This window comes from Thermobia domestica, chromosome 8 (genome assembly GCF_964235325.1).
Source record: "Thermobia domestica chromosome 8, izTheDome1.hap1.1, whole genome shotgun sequence".
Classification (NCBI taxonomy): Eukaryota; Metazoa; Arthropoda; class Insecta; order Zygentoma; family Lepismatidae; genus Thermobia; species Thermobia domestica.
Genome location: NC_137461.1, coordinates 121,973,522 through 121,996,635, shown reverse-complemented (window position 1 = coordinate 121,996,635; position 23,114 = coordinate 121,973,522). Strand labels below are relative to the sequence as shown.

Sequence of the window (23,114 nt, the reverse complement as noted above, 5' to 3'; positions counted from 1 at the left end):
CGATTTTATCCCCTTTGATGAGGTGTTATTATCCTATATAGTTATATGGGCGTATACAGGAGTCTATTACCTTTCATAAGACATGGGTATATTGATGCACCCCTTGAAAAATTTGGGAGGGGTACTTTGGCCCACCCCTTAAATTTTGGAAATTGCCCAATTTAAACATTTGGTATTATAGTACTGGACCCTAACATGTATTATGATAAATTTGGGTGGTCCACCTCGTTCCCTTCTAGGGGTACAAAATTGCCAAAATATAAACGTAAGCATTACGTTGTACCACGTGTTTGGTTTTTGACCTAATTTATTCCTTTGGATGAGGTCCTATTACCTTATATGGTAATGTATAGGTGTTCATTCCCTATCATAAGACATAGGTACATTGATGCACCCCGGGAGGGGATTCGGTATCATAGTACAGGCCTCAACATGTATTATGATAAATTTGGGTGGTCCACATCGTTCTCTTTTAGGGGTACAAAATTGCTAAAATATAAACATAAGCAATATGTTGTACCATGTGTTTGGTTTTTGGCCCAATTTCTCCCCCTTTGATGAGGTTCTATTACCTTATATGGTTATATGGTCATGTATATAGGTTCATTTCCTATCATAAGATATGGGTACGTTGATGCATCCTTTAAAAATTTGGGAGGGGTATCTTGACACATCCACTCGGTTTTAGAAATTGTTTAATATAAGCATTTGGTATCATAGTACAGGTCTTCAATATGTACCACTATAAATTTGGATGGTCCACATCGTTCCCTTTTCATAGGTAAAGAACTACCAAAAATCAAATTTCGGAGGTTATTGACCCCTATTTAGCACGTTATATGGTTTATTACCTTTATATGTTTATGTTCCCTTTTAAATTTGGGAATTATCGAATAACAAAATTCGGTAAACGTTTTCTAGGACCCGTTGGTATTCCTCTTATGGCCAAATATTCAAAATTTAAAGGTTATTGACCGGCTTTATTATTGAATAAGTACAGGATTTATTACTTTTTTCATAAGACACAGGTGTATTTGTGTACCAATCTTAAATTTTGGGAGGGGGTACATTTCTTATTGTCATATCAATAATTGGTAAATGTTCTTTGGGTAAATCATTGTGATCACGTGATCAGTTATTGACCTATGATGGGAATAGGAGTCCAGGACATTGGTACATTGAAACTTTGTAGGATAATTTGAGAATGCGTCATTGGTATTGATTATTACAGCCAAATATAAACGTAAGCAAGACGTTGTACCACGTGATTGACCTTGATGAGGTAGTGTACAGGGATACATAGCTAACCTTATTGAAACTTATGACTCATAGTCTTAAGGGAATACATGCTACAACACTGGCAAAGTTATTGTTGATGCAATTTGATTGGCTGATCACTATCTTTCGTGCAATCTGATTGGTTGATCACTATCTTTCGTGCAATCTGATTGGTTGATGAGTTTTAAATCTTTGCTGTATTCAGTTTTTAAGTTTTGTTTTACATTTAAAAATCTTGTTTTTGTTCAACATTTTGCACTCAATGATAAATATGATCAAAACCGTTTATTTGTTAATCGAATAGTTAAAAACCGGATAAAGTTTGACGGTTAACCGTGAAACGTAAAAATTTTTTAGTTTGAAATTTTTTTGCTTGAAACATTTTGTTTGAAAATTCTTGCTTTCAAATTTTTTTTGTTTGAATTTTTTGTTTGAGAATTTTGTTTGAAATTTTTTTTGACAACTTTTGTTTCAAAATTTTTTGTTTAAAATTTTTTTGTTTGAAATTTTTTTTCGTTTCAAAATTTTGTTTAAAATTTTTGTTTGAAATTTTTTCGTTTCCAAATTTTTTGTTTGAAAAAATTTTTGTTTGAAATTTTTTTGTTTCAAAATTTTGTTTCAAAATTTTGTTTGAATTTTTTCGTTTGAAATTTTTTGTTTAAAAATTTTTCGTTTGAAATTTTTTCGTTTCAAAATTTTGTTTAAAATTTTTTTCGTTTCAAAATTTTGTTTGGAAAATTTTGTTTGAATTTTTTTCGTTTGAATTTTTTTTCGTTTCAAAATTTTGTTTCAAAGATTTTTGTTTGAAATTTTTGTTTCAAAGTTTGAGTTGACATTTTTAAAAGTTTGTGCACTTATTAGTAAAGAACCGGAACTGTTTAGAACAAAAACCTTTGACAACATTGTGGTGCAATAGTACACGTCAGAACCTGGGGTTGTACTTGAAATGAAAAAACACAATTCATTGAAATGGATCATTTTATTACACTCCACATACATCCATACCAGATAGTGGTTCTGGATATTGTCGATACAATGTATTTTGAACTTCTTGCACTAGTTTGTCTTTAGCATATAATTTTAATTCCAGTTGAAGTCTTTTAAGGTCTAGTGCAATATCAATTGGTGGAAACTCAATGTCCATTTGATCACAAATAAACTGTTTATCAATACAGTTATGCACCCACGAACGCTGTTGACAGCCATCACAATATCTAGATACATGTTGTACAATATGCATAACACATTTTTCAAAATAGTACTTTTTCAGGAATATACTAGTTTTGTTGCACATTTCCACTGCATGTTTCACACACTGAAATACGCTGATGAATTTGTTCCATTCAGTTTGTGTTAGATACACCATGTTACGAGGGACATGGAATGTACTCTTTTTACGTAACAGCACCATCTTCTCTTCGAGGACTGTACGCAGCACCACTTCATGATTTGAGCCTAATGATTTGACTATGGTCACATTTAGCTCATCATGAAAATAATCGTTCATTTGGTCGGTTCGTGAACATAATATTTGCCATTCTTCACAGGTCAGTTGTACACCAAATTGTTCTGCTTTACCCAATCGAATCACAGGTTCAAATGTTCTAGCACTGATACCAATCATCACATGTTTTGTTTATTGGATAATAGCTTGCGAAGATGAACTCTTTATCGTTAGAAGTACACATCTTTCCTCCTGAAAAGCACTTGCTCAAATGATTTCGTGGGATGACAGTGTATTTACTGGTTTATAGTTATTGCTGACGTCATTGGTAAGGAATGTGCTGATTCATGATTTCATCACAGTTGCTGACGTCATGCCGACCAACCCAATTCATACAACTACAGCTGACGTCATTGGAAAGAAATGTGCTGATTCATGATTTTGCTGACGAATCTGGCTGTGTACTAAATTCAAGTTGATGACTTCGACCCAAGAATCCTTTGTAACATAAAGATACAGATCCAGTATTTAAGAAACGCAGCAGTTCTTCTTGTTTTGATGGTTCCATGGGTAAATATCTTGCTGGTAAAATTATATTCTTATCATTTTCAAGCTTCACTACGATTCTTACTCCAAACTTTGTAGGGATTTTTTGGCTAGCTAAGATTCTATAAGGTACATTCTGTTGTAAATCAGTAATCTTGGTAAATGATTTCATCGCATCACGTGTGTTTAGAAACTGCAGACAAGTAGCCATGATGATGTTATCATGAATACTAACTCGAACGATACTTATATATGATGCAAAACTGATGACGTTGCATGATCATGTTCTGACGTGCACCACAACGTTGCCAGATGTTTTTGTTCTAAACAGTTCCGGCTAGTGCATACCTGTATTGATAAACAGTTTATTTGTGATCAAATGGACATTGAGTTTCCACCAATTGATATTGCACTAGACCTTAAAAGACTTCAACTGGAATTAAAATTATATGCTAAAGACAAACTAGTGCAAGAAGTTCAAAATACATTGTATCGACAATATCCAGAACCACTATCTGGTATGGATGTATGTGGAGTGTAATAAAATGATCCATTTCAATGAATTGTGTTTTTTCATTTCAAGTACAACCCCAGGTTCTGACGTGTACTATTGCACCACAATGTTGTCAAAGGTTTTTGTTCTAAACAGTTCCGGTTCTTTACTAATAAGTGCACAAACTTTTAAAAATGTCAACTCAAACTTTGAAACAAAAATTTCAAACAAAAATCTTTGAAACAAAATTTTGAAACGAAAAAAAAATTCAAACGAAAAAATTCAAACAAAATTTTCCAAACAAAATTTTGAAACGAAAAAAATTTTAAACAAAATTTTGAAACGAAAAAATTTCAAACGAAAAATTTTTAAACAAAAAATTTCAAACGAAAAAATTCAAACAAAATTTTGAAACAAAATTTTGAAACAAAAAAATTTCAAACAAAAATTTTTTCAAACAAAAAATTTGGAAACGAAAAAATTTCAAACAAAAATTTTAAACAAAATTTTGAAACGAAAAAAAATTTCAAACAAAAAAATTTTAAACAAAAAATTTTGAAACAAAAGTTGTCAAAAAAAATTTCAAACAAAATTCTCAAACAAAAAATTCAAACAAAAAAAATTTGAAAGCAAGAATTTTCAAACAAAATGTTTCAAGCAAAAAAAATTTCAAACTAAAAAATTTTTACGTTTCACGGTTAACCGTCAAACTTTATCCGGTTTTTAACTATTCGATTAACAAATAAACGGTTTTGATCATATTTATCATTGAGTGCAAAATGTTGAACAAAAACAAGATTTTTAAATGTAAAACAAAACTTAAAAACTGAATACAGCAAAGATTTAAAACTCATCAACCAATCAGATTGCACGAAAGATAGTGATCAACCAATCAGATTGCACGAAAGATAGTGATCAGCCAATCAAATTGCATCAACAATAACTTTGCCAGTGTTGTAGCATGTATTCCCTTAAGACTATGAGTCATAAGTTTCAATAAGGTTAGCTATGTATCCCTGTACACTACCTCATCAAGGTCAATCACGTGGTACAACGTCTTGCTTACGTTTATATTTGGCTGTAATAATCAATACCAATGACGCATTCTCAAATTATCCTACAAAGTTTCAATGTACCAATGTCCTGGACTCCTATTCCCATCATAGGTCAATAACTGATCACGTGATCACAATGATTTACCCAAAGAACATTTACCAATTATTGATATGACAATAAGAAATGTACCCCCTCCCAAAATTTAAGATTGGTACACAAATACACCTGTGTCTTATGAAAAAAGTAATAAATCCTGTACTTATTCAATAATAAAGCCGGTCAATAACCTTTAAATTTTGAATATTTGGCCATAAGAGGAATACCAACGGGTCCTAGAAAACGTTTACCGAATTTTGTTATTCGATAATTCCCAAATTTAAAAGGGAACATAAACATATAAAGGTAATAAACCATATAACGTGCTAAATAGGGGTCAATAACCTCCGAAATTTGATTTTTGGTAGTTCTTTACCTATGAAAAGGGAACGATGTGGACCATCCAAATTTATAGTGGTACATATTGAAGACCTGTACTATGATACCAAATGCTTATATTAAACAATTTCTAAAACCGAGTGGATGTGTCAAGATACCCCTCCCAAATTTTTAAAGGATGCATCAACGTACCCATATCTTATGATAGGAAATGAACCTATATACATGACCATATAACCATATAAGGTAATAGAACCTCATCAAAGGGGGAGAAATTGGGCCAAAAACCAAACACATGGTACAACATATTGCTTATGTTTATATTTTAGCAATTTTGTACCCCTAAAAGAGAACGATGTGGACCACCCAAATTTATCATAATACATGTTGAGGCCTGTACTATGATACCGAATCCCCTCCCGGGGTGCATCAATGTACCTATGTCTTATGATAGGGAATGAACACCTATACATTACCATATAAGGTAATAGGACCTCATCCAAAGGAATAAATTAGGTCAAAAACCAAACACGTGGTACAACGTAATGCTTACGTTTATATTTTGGCAATTTTGTACCCCTAGAAGGGAACGAGGTGGACCACCCAAATTTATCATAATACATGTTAGGGTCCAGTACTATAATACCAAATGTTTAAATTGGGCAATTTCCAAAATTTAAGGGGTGGGCCAAAGTACCCCTCCCAAATTTTTCAAGGGGTGCATCAATATACCCATGTCTTATGAAAGGTAATAGACTCCTGTATACGCCCATATAACTATATAGGATAATAACACCTCATCAAAGGGGATAAAATCGACCAAAAACCAAACACGTGGTATAACGTATTGCTTACGTTTATATTTTGGCAATTTTGTACCCCTAGAAGGGAACGAGGTGGACCACCCAAATTTATAGTAATCTCTATTAGGGTCCTATACTATAATACCAAATATATTAAATGGGCAATTTCCAAAATTAAAGGGGTGGGTCAAGGTACCCCTCCCAAAAATTTAAAGGGGTGCACAAATGTACCTATGTCTTATGATAGGTAATAGACCCCTATACATGACCATATAACCATATAAGGTAATAGGACCTCATCCAAGGGAATAAATTAGGTCAAAAACGAAACACGTGGTTGTACTAACAATTTGGCAATTTCGTACCCATGAAAGGGAACGAGGTGGACCACCCAAATTTATAGTAATATATATATATATTAGGGTCCTATACTATTATACCAAATATGTAAAATGGTCAATTTCTAAAATTTAAGGGGTGGGCCAATGTACCCCTCCCAAATTTTTAAAGGGGTGCACCAATATACCCATATGTTATGAAAGGGAATGGACCCCTATACATGACCATATAACCATATAAGGTAATAGGACCTCATCCAAGGGGATAAATTGGGTCGAAACCAAACACGTGGTACAACGTATTGCTTACGTTTATATTTTGGCAATTTTGTACCCCTAAAAGGGAACGAAGTGGACCACCCAAATTTATTATAATACATGTTAGGGTCCAGTACTATAATACCAAATATATAAAATGAGCAATTTCCAAAATTTAAGGGGTGGGCCAAAGTACCCCTCCCAAATTTTTAAAGGAGTGCACAAATATACCCATATCTTATGAAAGGTAATGGACCCCTATACATGACCATATAACCATATAAGGTAATAGGACCTCATCCAAGGAGATAAAATCGACCAAAAACCAAACACGTGGTACTACGTATTGCTTACGTTTATATTTTGGCAATTTTGTACCCCTAGAAGGGAACGAGGTGGACCATCCAAATTTATCATAATACATATTAGGGTCCAGTACTAAAATACCAAATGTTTAAATTGGGCAATTTCCAAAATTTAAGGGGTGGGCCAAGGTACCCCTCCCAAATTTTTCAAGGGGTGCATTAATATACCCATGTCTTATGAAAGGTAATGAACCCCTGTATACGCCCATATTACTATATAGGATAATAACACCTCATCAAAGGGGATAAAATCGACCAAAAACCAAACACGTGGTATAACGTATTGCTTACGTTTATATTTTGGCAATTTTGTACCCCTAGAAGGGAACGAGGTGGACCACCCAAATTTATCATAATACATGTTAGGGTCCAGTACTATAATACCAAATGTTTAAATTGGACAATTTCCAAAATTTAAGGGGTGGGCCAAGGTACCCCTCCCAAATTTTTCAAGGGGTGCATTAATATACCCATGTCTTATGAAAGGTAATGAACCCCTGTATACGCCCATATAACTATATAGGGTAATAACACCTCATCAAAGGCGATAAATTAGGTCAAAAAACCCCGAAATTTGACTTTTTGGCAATTTTTTACCCATGAAAGGGAACGACATAGACACCCAATACTAATAGAGGTACATACTATGGTCCTAGGCCACCATACCCAATTTTTAAATTTGGCAATTTTCAAAATTTAAGGGGGGTGGTCCTATGTACCCCTGCCAAAATTTAGGGGGTGGGCCAAGGTACCCCTGCCAAAATTTAGAGGGGGTGGTCCTAGGTACCCCTCGGTCATTGACCCCGGGCCAAGGTCATTGACCTTTGACCTATGACGTCATCAAGGTCAATTCGCGCATACGGGGGGGGAGTACTACTTCGTCTGAGTTATTCTTGAGAAAATAATGTGGAAAGAAATTCATCACGAAGACTAAAACACTCCTTGTGAATGTTTGCTAAGAAGTAATGCATCCAACATTATAGAATTATTAATGAATTATTCACTCCTTTCATAGATTTATTTTAGGGCAAATTATTTACGCCACATTCTCAGGTTAGTAGTAAAATATTTTATTTACGAAATATGAACAAAATCACCTGAGTCGATTTTTATGAAAATTGTCCAGAGAAACACCGTCAAAAATAAACTAACTCCTGTACTTTCTTCAGGCCGAATGAGTTACCCCATATTCTCAGACCATTAATGAAATATACAGAGTGTTCATGAACTATACCGACAAACTTTAAGAGGTGATTTCTCAAATGAAAATAAGAGAAAAAGTTCATATAGACCTATGGCGTAAAGCATAGTTTCAGAGCTAGGGCTGACCAAAATCGTGCAAAAGCTAAATTTGAAGAGACCCTATTTCGAATTCGAGAGACTGTGGATGGTGGTGCTTATCAGCGTAAAGGAAGTCACGCATACGCAATCCAAAAATTCATATTTCATTAATGTTGAATGGGTGTACAGCTCATTCGCTGCAGGGCGAATTTCCCAGTCATGACGCCAACCGAATTTTGAGATATACTCTGACTTTATGATAAGTCCAAAGTAGAAAAACGATAAGCATTGATAGAAGTGAACAAGGAATCCTTTAGCGAGATTTCGGAAGTGTTAGGGATCGTCAGCAGCACGGTCTCTTGTACTCGGGAAAGCACATGGTGCGATGTTTTCTTTCACCCTTGTAAATGAAGAAAACGTGAAATATACCGTGACAAAATACATATTATCACACGTTATTCCGAACACAAAGAAACATGGAGCTGCCGGTTTCTAACACTTCTGCCTTCCCTCCGAAGCATTGGATGTCCATTGTTGTCAAGGTTTACCTCCTGCATAGTTTGGACCCTTCTTGAAATCAGGATATATCTGCAAACTCTATTGAAAACATATCTGAGAATTACATCCTATAGGGAATACCTTCTATACTACTTATTGACAATCTATAAAATATGCACTTTTGGATTATGTATGAGTGGCTTCCTTTACGCTGATAAGAACCGCCATCCACAGTTTCTGGAATTCGAAACAGGGCCTATTGAAATTTTAGCTTTTTCGCGATTTTGGACAGCCCTAGTTCTGAAACTATGCAGTCTTCGCCATAGGTCCATATGAACTTTTTCTCTTATTTAGATGTGAGAAATCACCTCTTTGGAATCGATGGTTTTTTTCACATAAAAAGCCGGCTTTTCTGGGAAAAAAACGAGAATTTTGGAAATTTTGGCTTTTTTCATTTTTATGATTTTTCTATCTAAATAGCTTTCTTATAGTATATTCTATAGTTAGATAAGAATTCCATGACCTAAATGCGATATTTCGCTCTGAAATTCACCATCAAGATAGATGGAGCACATGTTTTACGAATTAAAGCTAACATCAAGAATGTATTTGAGGGCAATTTTAGAGGCTATTTAACTTTATTTTAACTTTTGAGTTATCGACATCTTTTTCTTCTCTAGATCATTTCAATTTGTCATCCGTGTTTCATTTCTAAGAACTTAGTACTCTAGCTTCTAGCGCAATAGTTAAACTTACGTTTTTCTATATATTCGTCAAAGCGTACGTTTTCAATATATCCGTCAAACCGTACTTCCACATTTCTGTTATAATGTAGCTATGCAGTGATTTAGCAATAATTTTCCAGACACAACCTTGAATACCAATTTCTACAAATAATCAGTAGCGGATTTAGAAAAGTACTTTAGGAGGGGTTTCTCTGATTGTTTCGTTTTCTAAAAAGTCCTAATTTTATTTGGGAAGTTCTTGAAGTTTATGAGTACAGGCATAACTAATATTTCGTTTTATTTATATGTTTAGCAATAATCTTCCGGATCATTTTATACTGAGAATCAGTGGCGGATTTAGAAAAGTATTTTGGGAGGGGTTTTTCTTACTAATGTTTAGTTTTTCTAAACATTCGTAATTTTTATTTGACGGGAGCTTAAAGTTTATGAGTAAAGGCATAACTAATAGATATTTCGTTTGGTGCAGACATTCCGTAACTTTGGGGAACAGGCTTCAGTCTAAAAGACCGCCCCCTAACCTTCGCAAAACCGTCACCGCTGGTAATTAGTAATAATAATGATTTAAAAAACAATAAGAAAGGAAGTCGGCCAACTCACAGTACACGCACTATTTCTACATTCACAGATGGAATGAAGAAAAGCTTTGTCAGAATGGTCGAATGCTGGGTTGAATCCCGGACTTCCCGATAGAAGCGCAAAAGCTAACCACTCAGTCATGTTTGTTGTGCAGTTGTATTTAGCTTAATTTAAATATATTCCGTAGTCCTTTTTTTTGGGGGGGGGGGGAGTTCCATAATGATATGTTGAATCCCTCTTGTTAAAAATTAAGAAAACTTGAGGATTGGGTAAACCGTGATGGTGGTTATATAAAACTTAACTGTAGAATTTCAAGAATATACAGAACCAAACGCTCTAGATGTGCAGCCTAATATTTCTCTTATGTTTTATTTTAACTTTTATTTTGTTTCAAAAAGAGTTTATGGAATATTTTGAAGTAAAAATACTACATACAATTTTGCTAGTTATTTATTTATTTTTCTAAAAGAAGTGTTAACTTTTAGGGTTGGCTGGTTTATACCAACTTTTTTCTTAATAACTGGTTTAAACCAAAAAAGTAAAAAGAACGAAAAATGCGAATCGTGTGAACTTCATGGTGACGTTTCCATACATCAAACCATCTGCATTAGTTTTATTTCCTTTTCAGCTTTTAATCAAGGTGTCCCATGTTCAATTCTCGGTCGAACCACAACCCTTCTTTCATGCGTAAACCAAGTAGCGGTTCGGATGTCACTTTAAGCGAAAGTCTTCTCCTTGATAACCTCGGTATTACGTAAGGATGTTAAGCCTAAACATACGAACGAAACCAAATTGTATATTTCTGCATGCCTAAATGCCTGTTGTTTTATAAAGAAGCCAAGATTGCTTAAATATATTGATAGAATTGGCAAAATTTATCGATTGCCTACGTAGCTTCCAACATTAGCTTGGATTGGACTTTCAATGATATCTACGTACTAAATTTGTAATTTTAATACCTCAGTTTTAAGCGTACTGATTATGATACGTTGACCTTTAAATTTTACATGCAAAGCAATAACATGATTTTCCCGTTATTGTTTTACATTTCAAGTAATGACGGGATTTTCTCGATGGCAAGGGTGGGAGCTTCTCAATTTAAGACATTTACTGACCGGACTTTTTTAAGCTTATGGGACTTCTTCCAGCATAACCCCGCTGTTACATAACAACACCAAGGCGAAACAAACTTATTTCTGTGAATATGTAATATAAACACATAAAGCAAAATATTTAAATCCAAAAAACTGGTTTAAACCAAAAAAGCCTGCTTTAAACCAAAAAAGCCTGGTTTAAACATCCCCCAAAAGCGGGTTTTTGGCATTTTCAAAAAAAAAAAAAATCATGGTTCTTGCCAACTCTGTTTACTTTTGTATATAGGAAGTTAAAAACTTCTTATTATATACATTGGTTGATCCTTTGGAATTCATAATGTAAATATGTTGAAATAAAATTGTTTGAAATATATTTTCGAAATTCATGGTTTATTTTCGAGGTTTTATATTATCATCAGCATCAACCACTAATTAAATGACTTTTTGTGTTATAGAGAAGCGAAAAAAAGTCTGTTTTATCAATTTAAAGCAGAATTTTGAAAAAAGCCCAAAATTTCCCAAGCAAAAAAGCGAAGCAGAAAAAACCGAGTTTTTTTTTTCAAAAAAGTCGTTTTTTTTCGAGCCCTTGCATCTCTACCTCTTACAGTTTGTCAGTATAGTTCATTAACATCCTGTATATTTATGAAATATGAACAAAAATCCCACAGTTGCTTTAGAGAAAATCGTTCGAAAAACTCACCCCAAAGAATGAGATACTTTTCGTAGGGTTTAAAGACAAAAATTATTTTTGCCACTGTCAGGTTATTGCGTATTTATCTACGGAATATGAACACACTCTCGTTTCTGAGAAAGTAGTCTGAAAAGAATCACCTCAAGAGTAAATTACTACTCGTAAATTTTTTCGGGTCAAATGACTTATGCCATACTGTCAGGTTATTAATGAAATATGAACAAAATTGCTGAATCGAAAATCGCAAAATCGACTGAAAAAAACTGACTCGCGAGATTAAACTACCACTCATAGATTTTTTCGCGTCTAACTAGTTATGCCATATTGTAAGATTATTAAGGAAATATTTATTTATGAAATATGATCAAGATCGCCTGAGTTATTATTGAGAAAGTTGTCCGAGAAAAACTCACCTCAGAGGCAAATTACTATTTCCAGTTTTTCCCTGAGAAATGATTTATATTACAGTATGTTTCTATTAATGAAATGTTGATTTATTAAATATAACCAAAATCGTTAGAGTCGTTTCTGGGGAAATCAACATTCAGGAAACTACGGTTGGTTTTAGGGGTAGGAAGAGAATTCGAAGAACCCCGCTGTGGAATCACATGAAAATCAAAGTTCAAGATTTGAAAGTCACATGAAAATCAATACCAAGATTAAATTTTGGTTCGAATACGTTACACGGTATGGCTTCTAACCGAGTGTACCTCAGGGCAAACAGATGGCCAGATGTAGCAACATAACTTTTTTGGATATCTATGGACAATGAACATTTAAATCTATTGAAATATGGAATTCAATTTTTAAAAAATTGTCTTCTTTCATTGCTTCAAAGTGAAAATGATGATTTGATCTTTTTAAAACTCTATGATTAACAGGAAGAGTTATTAGCTGGCCATCATACCGTACCTGAATCGTCACAACTTTAATGTGTGAAAATATTTTCTGTTTGTAAGGTAAGGCTGTTAAACATAGAGTGATTTTTTGAAAAATGGAGTCTTCATCCAGGTACTTTCAATCAGTGATTCTTCCAGACATGTTTTTGGGGAGCACTGCCCCCCAAACCTCTGAGAGTGCCGGACGAGACCAAAATAATACATCCATAATATAAGAATAAATAAAATAGTACCAGAAGCACCCTTCGGAACATTTTTTCTGAAAAAACGACTGCTTTCAACTATTCCTAGCAGAAGTTTTAATTGCCCTAAACACATGAAACAAGAAGCAGGTTACGTAAAACGGGAGGTATTCAGGAAGTATATGGATCATTCAAGTGTAAAGAAAATATTTAGATAAGTCAATCTGTCAACAAAAAATGTGAAGTAACTCAGAACTCGTTCTGAGAGATGTAAGATTCCAACAGAAGATTCTGAAATTTCTAGTAATAAAGGAAAAAGCTGTTTTGTTTATCAGAAAATTGGTGTTAATCAGACAGGAAAATATGATTTACACCCGTGTAACTGTCACCCATCCACGAAGAGAATATGCACAACTTAATTACACAGCTGTACATGATATAGAGTGCGAATATTGTATTTGCATCCTATGTGTTAGGATTTACAAGATATGTTGAAGTGTTCTACATAGTTAGATGCATTACATTTAGTATTAATATTTTCACACGGTCGTAGCGCCTAAACTTATTTAATATACTTAGAGTAATTAATACCGATGTGAATTGAAGATCAAAACCGTAATATTGATTTTCTTAGTAGGTGGACAACCAGATATTTGTGAAGAGGCTCATAGATATGCTGTATGTGTGATGTCTTCAGCGCCCAAAGTAAGTATACTAAATTAATTTTCAAATTTTCCTAACGGTATATAGATAAAAAAAAAATGAGTTTTGTTCTACATTGTAAACCTATGATAAACTTCCACATCCTTACTATGGGAAACCAATATTAAGTTGGGAAATCAAATATTGAAATCAATACTAGAATATATGTCGCTTTCGATCAAAAAAATAGAGGGATAAGTAAGAAATGGAATATATGACGAGGGCTTTGAATCAATATATACAGAGGTTTCGAAAAACAACAGCAAAAATCTTTAAGAAAGAATCCTCATATAAAAACAAAAATATATCTAGGTCAACCTAGATACACAAATTCTTCACCTTGGAGTTTAAACCTACAAAAAATTGATCAAAACAATAAAAGAAATGCCCATAACTCGAGTACAAAATGCCGAATCTAGGTCGACTAATAGAACATAGTGATATATCAGTGGATATGGAACAGGGATGGTGACAAGGTCATCCTCAAAGAATAGAAGGTGATTGATGACAGCAAAAAGTGATAGATCAGGAGCTAAAATCTGGCATTCACTCCATTAATGGAGTGTACGCACAAAATAACAATTTTATCCGACCTTCATCACATATTTTTTCTGACCAGGGAAGGGTCCGAACGGGGCACGCGAGTTGCCGAACGAAATGTATCAGATATGAAAGAGGGTGTGAAACTGTGTATATAAGCAAATTTATAACGGCTGAAGGCAACATGGAAAAGTAGGAAAGCCGGAAGAGTTATGGCCGACCGTAGGGCCCAGCAACACGGAAAGCTAAGGAATCACTCGTTCTACGTGTGAATAGCCACAGAAATGAAGGTAAAATGTTTAGTAATAAATGCATGATAAGATCTACTATATGTAGTGAACATCATGGCCGTCATATTGAGTGGCCATCTTGAATTCGAATTCACAATGTAAAAGAGAAACTAGGTCATGTGGCATATGAAATAGTACTGAAATTTTACCAGAAATTCATTGGTGTTAACCATTATGTAGTAACTCTATTGTGAGTTCAGAAGTGGCATGCATAAAAGTCGTGAGGGGATATTTGAACAAACGTCTGAATAACCTGTCGGAATAATGTTGGCACAACTATAAAAAGATTACAAAGCACATTTGCACTTGCAAAGAGCTGGTAATAGTGCAGTGTTAAGGATGGATAATTGTCGTAACGTTAAAACAACCGACAAAGGAGGGTTGGGAATTACAGAAACAATTAGAACGTGGTTCTTCTCAAAAAATAAATAAATAAATAAATAAAAATAACACACCATCACATAAGCAAGTATACTGATAAAGGTAAATACCAGTCTATGAGGGACAGATGTGAAGAGTATCTATAAGAGGGTGATGAAAACACAAGAACTGTTCTGTGTCCATACCTGACGAAACACTGATTCTGCTGACAATCTGATTATGTTTCATAATCAAAACAAAAGGACATTGGAGTCTGAAATTTTCCCGAGTGCTCCTAAAGATATCCAGCAATGTAGAAGGCATGTTTAATGAAATTGGTGAACCGGAAAACACTAAACTGGAAGTGCGTAAATGCTTGGAGGCGGATGAAGTTGTCACGATGCCGTACATGATACTTATCAATATGTAGGCCTAATGCAGCATCCTTGATAAACCTCACGTACTGTTTGTACTGAAAGTATCCAAAGTCGAGAGGTTAAATACATCCAGTGCATTTGGGTATCGGTTTATTGTGAAACTCAATATTGTCCGGAACAGTGGAATGCATCAGTTTATTAACTTTGATACAAGACCACGCCCTCAACCAACATCAAGATGAATTATCGTGCATATGTGGGCAAAATACTTCCTAAAGAAAAAAAAACTTCAAATCATCCTTGCACATATTTGTTGATTTCTAGCAAGGGTCATGATATTCGAAGGAATGTCAGGCATCTTAGGAGGAAATTTACCCGTAGGTTCAGTGGACCCATCCCAGTTTCCCATCCATTCATATAATGGGCATCATCATATATGAGTGCGTAACAGAACAGCTATTGTTGATCCTATATTTTTTGACACCTTTATTTGTCAGTGTCCTACCTGAATGCATTTCTTTGTCGAATCTACTTGAACCTGTTAAAAATTTAGCTTAAATTGAGGTTTTCTTTAAAAATCAAAGACTTTGTTTCAATAACAAACGTTTCTGCAGTTTGATGTAACTCTTGTTCATCTTTGCTTATTTTGGACACGGAAATGAGTAATTTTGCGTGGCACAATATATTGTGACGCCTTTTTTATTTTTTTAAATCCAAGACTGATTCTTTGAATTGAAGAATGCTCATTAGATTCACGTCCTTTTTTTATATGCATCGCCCACATTTTAATGGTCGACCATGAGCTATTCCATTCATGGCCCATGTTCTTTTAAAACGTTGTAATACCTCAATATACCACTCACAGACACTTTGTTTCGGTTTCGTTGAAAGTTTCATATGCCACATGACCCACTTCCTCTTTTACACTGTGAATCCGAATTCAAGATGACCACTTTCAATATGGCGGCCATGATGTTCATTTCATATATCAAATCTTATGCATTTATTACTAAACATTTAGCTTCATTTCTTTGGCAATTTCTGGATCCTACGGTTCGCCATATTTCTTCCGGCTCTTATGCTTCTCCTTGTTGCCCTGAGCCGCTATAAATTTTCATATGTACATAGTTTCACACCTTCTTTCATATCTGATACGTGTCGTTCGGCAACTCGCGTGACTTATTGGGACCCTTCCCTGGTGAGACTATGACTCGCTTTTTTATATCGTTCGGTCCTAATATACGATGAGCTATAACTCTGAAATGACGCAATTGTCCACTCATGTTGATCCATTGTCATTTTTATGTTTTCTTGAAAGGATATATTCCTCAAAATGTTAGTGCTGTTCCCAAACATTGAACATAATAAATAAATGAAACAGTTTTCTTACATCTGTAAGTGAGTTTGCTCTGAATACAGGCAAACCATCGAACAGTCATTCAATAAAACTTCTCATACTCATGCATGATATAAGTTCGAAGTGCGATAATATTAAATTCCTCGATATACGTTATTTCAATCCATGAGTATAAACGAACAATTATATACCACGTTTGCACTAGGTGCATGTAGCAGAGCGTCGTACAACGTGATTTTAAGCATAGTGCCGAAACCTTTGCCGATTAATGTGGATTAATGTGAGCTTAGTTGTGAAATAAGAACCTTTTTTCAGAACGTTTCTTACTTGAAATGAATATCAAAGAAGTATAATATTTCGTAATATAATGTTGTGGCAAAGTTTACTTTCTGGCATCGACGTCTATAGAATTATTTAAATTATTTGGCAATTTGGATAGCACCTTGTGCAACTAGCATTGCATCCTATGGATCCTGTTATCAGAAAATATTCACTGTTTTCGACTTCTGCTTTTATTTCACTCATTCTAGTATTCTTTTGTATCAATTTGTCTAATCCGAAAGTGGAATTGATTTCTTTTTCATCGACACATTCTCTTTTACCTGACCCAACTACTTTTGACCTTAGGAGTCATTGTTTCTGTAAATTTGTGCAAGGCGTGAATCACTAAAACCGTGAAAAGATGAGAACGTTGATTATTTTCGTATAAACGTTTAGAAGATTGATAATCTTTTTTTCAATTTCCTAATGATTCAATCATTCGTCTGGTGGAATTGAAGTTAAATCTTGGAAAGACTTCCATCATCATGAACAGCCACTAGGTTCTAATCTGGAATTACAAAACAAGATTATTAAACATTGGCCTATGCTCGAATGGTAAAGAAATTGTTAACGCCACTTCTGATACTTACTCTAACAATCGTTCAACAAACCTTGACATAGTTTCAAGCAATACGTCACAATGTATGCTTCTCACTAGCCCTATTTTTCCTATATCTTCCTATTGTTTAAGAATAGATTTCCCCTTTAACAAGTAACACAAATGTTTCTTCTGTGTGTACATGTAATAATTTCTAAAGTTGCTTTATAAATAATGATTTTTTTTTATATTTCTTACAGGCCCATTTAGGAAAGTGAGGAGTTGTAAGAGAATATAATTTCGGAAGATGTTTGTATTATTCAAAGCATTTCTATTATCTTTTTTTTAAAAAAAAAAAATTCTTACTTTAAGACTAAAGTACTTAATCTTAGCTTCTTCATCTACGACAAGAAGCTCATTCTAAGTACCAGATAAGTAATATTGATGGAAAGAAGAGATTATTCTCTGCTAGACTGAAGAAATAAGCAACAAATTCTATCACAACACACTTTTGTAAATATCCTAGCCCTTTCAATATTTTAAATATACTTAATTGGGTATAATTCGAATGTAAGTAAAAAAAACCAACGAAAAGTTAATATGTAATATTTATTTTAGATTTATTGTATGTACCAATGTGTATGTTTAGATCTTATAGACTGAAAGAACTATTTTTATCCACTCTATTTATTTTACGAGGGAATGTCAAAAATTACCTGCACTTTAGCCATAACTTTCTTTACAATTCGCGCACGCATTACGTTCTACCTTCCCATGTTATAAACAGTTTGATAGTGCTACAAAACTTTAATATTAACTGTTTTATTTTTCTTTCTTCAATTGCACAAAGACCATGGCCAATCTACTTGTGGCACATCATGTGAAAGCAAACCATGCGACAAAAATACTGTACTTGACAGTAGACTTCACCGTGTAGTGCTAATTACTGGCTTCATATTGTTGTGAAGCAGATCGTAGTATCTTGAACTCTTAACCTTACACCTCTCTTTCTAGGTCGTCTTCCATTATTGGACCTTTTGGGTCATAAAACATTGTTATCATCAGCGGAAGTTTGAGTAATGAATTTCATTTTCATAAGTAATCCTAAGTATTTTCTCTTGATACTTTCTCTCTGAATTTTGGAGTGATGAACCACGTTTCATTTCTTGTCACTATTGTGCTCAAACATTCGTGACCATCATTGTCCTTGGTGTCGAGAAAGTGCTGAATGTTGATGTATGTCCCGCTCCTCGGTAATTGCAAATAAATTTTAGTCTGTAAATCACCTTCAGAACATTAATTCTCTGGTGTACAGTGCCAGCAGAGCAGCTTGTTTCTTTACAATAGAATAAAGCAAAATGGAGCAATCAAGATCAAACGCTGCTAGTATAACAATATAATTATATATCGTGCGAGGGCAAAATTCAGTGCGCGCAATCCAAAGAAGAATATGGCAAAAGTGCGAATAATGTTTTCCTTTTCCGTTGTAATATTTGGTGTCATAGAAACGGAAGTGTTACAGTTGAATACTTTGCAAAAGATGTATATGCTGATATGCTTGATTATTAAGACCTCTTTCAGGATGGTGGGTATCTTGGCTCTATGTTAACACTGGATAAAAATCTATGAGGTGTGCCATCAAGATTTGTGCTTTCGAAAGAGTTAATTTGAGATTGGACTATAAATTATCAAATACCGGTAAAGTTATATTTACCAGGGTGTCCCATAAGTTTCCATCCACACCCCATATGGAAAATGAAAACACAAGAGAATGGTGTAGAAGGGAAAACTATTACCCTGCAAAATGGAAACTATTATGCTCTATAGTGGATACAAATATTTCTGCCAGATTGTGACTGTCCTGCGTACAACAATCCTTGTCCTGCGAGTCGAGAAATATTTGCAAACTACGTCACACATCATCCTCATTATGAATGTGTTTCCATAAGGAAGTTGAGTTTATTTAGAATTTAAAGCTTCTTTGAGCAGCGAGGCTATATGAGACGAGACCTACTAATTAACGTGGAATCCAAACCACATGAGCTCCGCCGGGAATCGGATCCAGGTCTTCCACGCCAAAGGGGCGTACGCTAACCCCTTATCCACGAAGAGCTCTTTACCATAAGGAAGTATCTCATTCCACGGGATAGTGTTGTTTAGTCAGGATAGTATGATGAATATGGCAACAGATCGACACTTTCAAAGTTATGGATTTTTCTTTGCTTAATACGAGATCTATTGCAGGGAGCATTGTCTTGCTACAGCAACTGAAGTTTCCAGTACATTAAGTGTGGGTATTTTTGTGATATATCCCGATACTTTTGTATCAGTTACTCAGTGTTGACAGCGACCACAAGGAACAAGTTCCCAGTGCACAGGACCTTCAAAATTGCAGCATATACTAAACATCACTTTGTGTTCAAAACCAAGACTGCTGGGCTTTTCCTGGGTCCAACCATTGATCACTGGTGTCAGGAATCCGATAGTAAATTCATAATTTGTCAGACGTCAAAATTTATTTAATGAATTGTTGATTCATGGAATTACTTAATAGTGTTTTACACACTTTCACCCTTCGTTTTGTCTGGTCAGGAATGAGATCATGAGGGATAATTCATCTTCTTCTGCGCATCTTCCCAACTACGGTCATTCTCCTTTGCATGGTTAATTTTGAGGTAGGTACATCGGCAGGTAATATGCGGGTGCTGGTGCTCGAATTCACCTTCACAGCTTGGCGTACAGCCTCTATGTTAATGGTGAGTGATATTCCTGCAGGGTTTCTTTCTGACATGTCATAGTCTCCTTCTTTAATTTTTCTGATCTACACTTTCTCCGTACAGAATTCAAAGCATGTTTATCCGCATATTCATATCGTTCAGCTTCATGGGCTGTGTGTCTTAGTTGAAACTCATATAGGAGGAGATCACGAATCAGTGTACTTTGCCACGCCGTTATTTCAGATCAGAAGACCACCTGTCACGAGATTAAAAATGACATTAATGGATATCTGCCAGGGAATGATTTATTATATATTGTTCTATTGGTAGCTATGTTCCTGTTTACCACTAATATTTCCAGCGATGACCAAGAGTCATGTTCTGACATGACGAGAAACTTATTAGGCACTCTGGTACAAAAGAAAGAAAGAGAAAAGAAAGGAGGGATATGTGAAGTTACTTTTTCATTTAAAATGTTCAATCGGTCCTTAAGAAAAACAGTCTTTAATGTATGGTTGCCAGATCTATGTGTCAACAAACTAACTCTACGGGCTCCAATATAAAATTACTTATAATGAATCACCTATGCTGTTTATACCTTATATGTTGTAATTACATGTGGTTAGTTATTTACGAGAATTTGTGCTTATTGTGACAAAATACTAGGTTTAAATAGTTCTAACTGTAAAGTTTGTTGTAAATGATGAAGTGTTTTCTCCGAAAAAAAAATCTGTTCTAAAGAATACACTATATTTTTTTGCTGCAACAGTCGAATGTATACTTTATGGTGAGACGATAGAAACAGAACAGCAACAGGAGTTGACAGCTGCGAAATGTCAACAAGACTTGTTCTTCAGTTTCAAATTTGTTCCTAATTGCACAAAGGCTGCTGGTTTCTTGGCTTGCCCTTAGTCCAATCTTCCAACCCGACTTCAATGTAACTGACGCAGTAATTGATCGCTGGAAGTCTTAGGTATTAACACCCAATCAAATTTATTTATTTGACTTTGCTCAGGACATGAAACTCAATTTTTGTCTATTATGTGACGCAAATCTTGCCATATACAACATACATGATCATCGTCAACAGCAAAATCATGAATAATACTAATAAATATTCAGTATTATAGTTCTACATAAGTATTCAGAAAATTTAAAGCTAACACATTAAAAAAAGAGAAGGTACGAAAAGCTAATTAAGGATTGATACTGATAAATGAGTATATCGTAAAATAAAATAATAACACAAATAACTGATGTAATAAATACTTTGGAAGATTTATTAGGAGTAAATTATTTAACTAAGGTTCTAATATGAGTAATCGTTTCCCTGTTCCAACCTAAGCAAATATGCTAAGAAGAAATGCATTAAATTCAATGAAGTAACTATACGAATATACAGTTAATGCTATAACTATTAGGAAAACATGTTAACAGTATTTACTAGATGATTCTTATTGTTAATTGAAAAAACTTTCATAATCTTTAACTCAATATGCATGATCATCATCAACAACAAACACATGGATGATACTAATAAAAGCAGTTTGTACTCTACATAGGTATACAGAAAATTTAAATTTAAGACATTGGAAGGAGAGTAATGTACGAAAAGCTAATTAAGAAATAATATTGATTAACGAATGTATATCTTATAGCAAAATAATAATACATAAAACCTGGTGTAATTAAATCTTCAGAAAATTTATAAAGATCTGATATGTATAATGTTTTTTTCCTTTCCAAAGTAGGCGTGTATGATAAGAAAGAATAAGCTAAATTCAGCAAAGTAATTATAACAATATATTAACTTTTTACTACATTAATAGATACAGTTAATGTTATAACTATTAGAAAAATATGTTTACAATACATGCTAGATTATTCTTATTGTTTATCGGGGAACGTTTGTAAGCTTCCTCCAAAATTCTGGAAATTTTGGAATAGAAGTTCTGTAATAGAGTGTATCTAATACATGACAAGCTTTAATTGCAGAACAAGAGGGCAAGAATAAATCAGTAATATTATTGGAAAATTATGCGATTGGTTTATCTGTTTCAAATTACGTGGAAACAAAATGTCAAGTCATGTGAGTTTGGCTTCAATTCATTAAATTACTTTTGACCTAATATAGTTTATTATGATTTTGTCACCTTAAACTATATTTTAGTTACCGGATATTACTTATTGTTATATAATTTAAGGTGAATTTAACTATGGTTTTAATACTCAATCATGTATCTCAAATTGTAACTAATGGATGTATATGTTTGTATATAATAAAACTTTCTATACAATATGTAACATTTACCAATTTACTGTACCTAACAAGCATACATATCGATATATTACTCAAATAAACATATAAAGTTACTAGCTAATTCGTCATCAGATATACACAGAGTTATCAGATATCTTTCACTTTTTATGTACAATTAAATATTCTTTATCGTTATGTGTATGTTGGTACACTATGTGTATGATTCTTCAAATATTTTGTGGAATAAACTACTGTAGATTCAGTATCACAAAATGCCATACAGTTTTCTATGTAACATTTCACGAAAGTTAAGAAATATTTAAGGAGATAATAGATTGGATCTGTATCTTTTTTATAGAATTAGGTGTCTCCTACAGATGCATTTCTTATCGTGTATGATACGTAATTATTTGTATATGTATTATTATAATATAATAATAATATTGTTATCGTTATTACTTAGTATCACTGTGTATGAATAAAACAAATAGGTCTCTACATGTCATCTAATCTGAAAATCGAAATTTGGAACAATTCTGTTCTTTATTGACTACATTATACTTACGATTAAGAGGATCCATAAAAACATCACTCTTAAAATAATTCTCAAAGAATATAAATAGAGTTTGATTTAGCAGACTCGCAGATTCAGATCAGAACATTTATTTA

At 33.9% G+C, this 23,114-nt stretch overlaps 1 protein-coding gene across 1 annotated transcript in view; it reads left to right on the top strand.

The window, feature by feature from the left end:
• Obp83g (Odorant-binding protein 83g) overlaps positions 1–22,814 on the top strand; it is a 142,534-nt gene extending 119,720 nt beyond the window's left edge. The window contains exons 6-7 of the mRNA XM_081768956.1: positions 13,621–13,688; positions 17,729–22,814. Of these exons, the coding sequence (XP_081625082.1) occupies positions 13,621–13,688; positions 17,729–17,746 (86 nt within the window). The 3' untranslated portion in view covers positions 17,747–22,814. The remainder of the gene's footprint in view (positions 1–13,620; positions 13,689–17,728) is intronic.
• Positions 22,815–23,114: the final 300 nt, after the last annotated feature.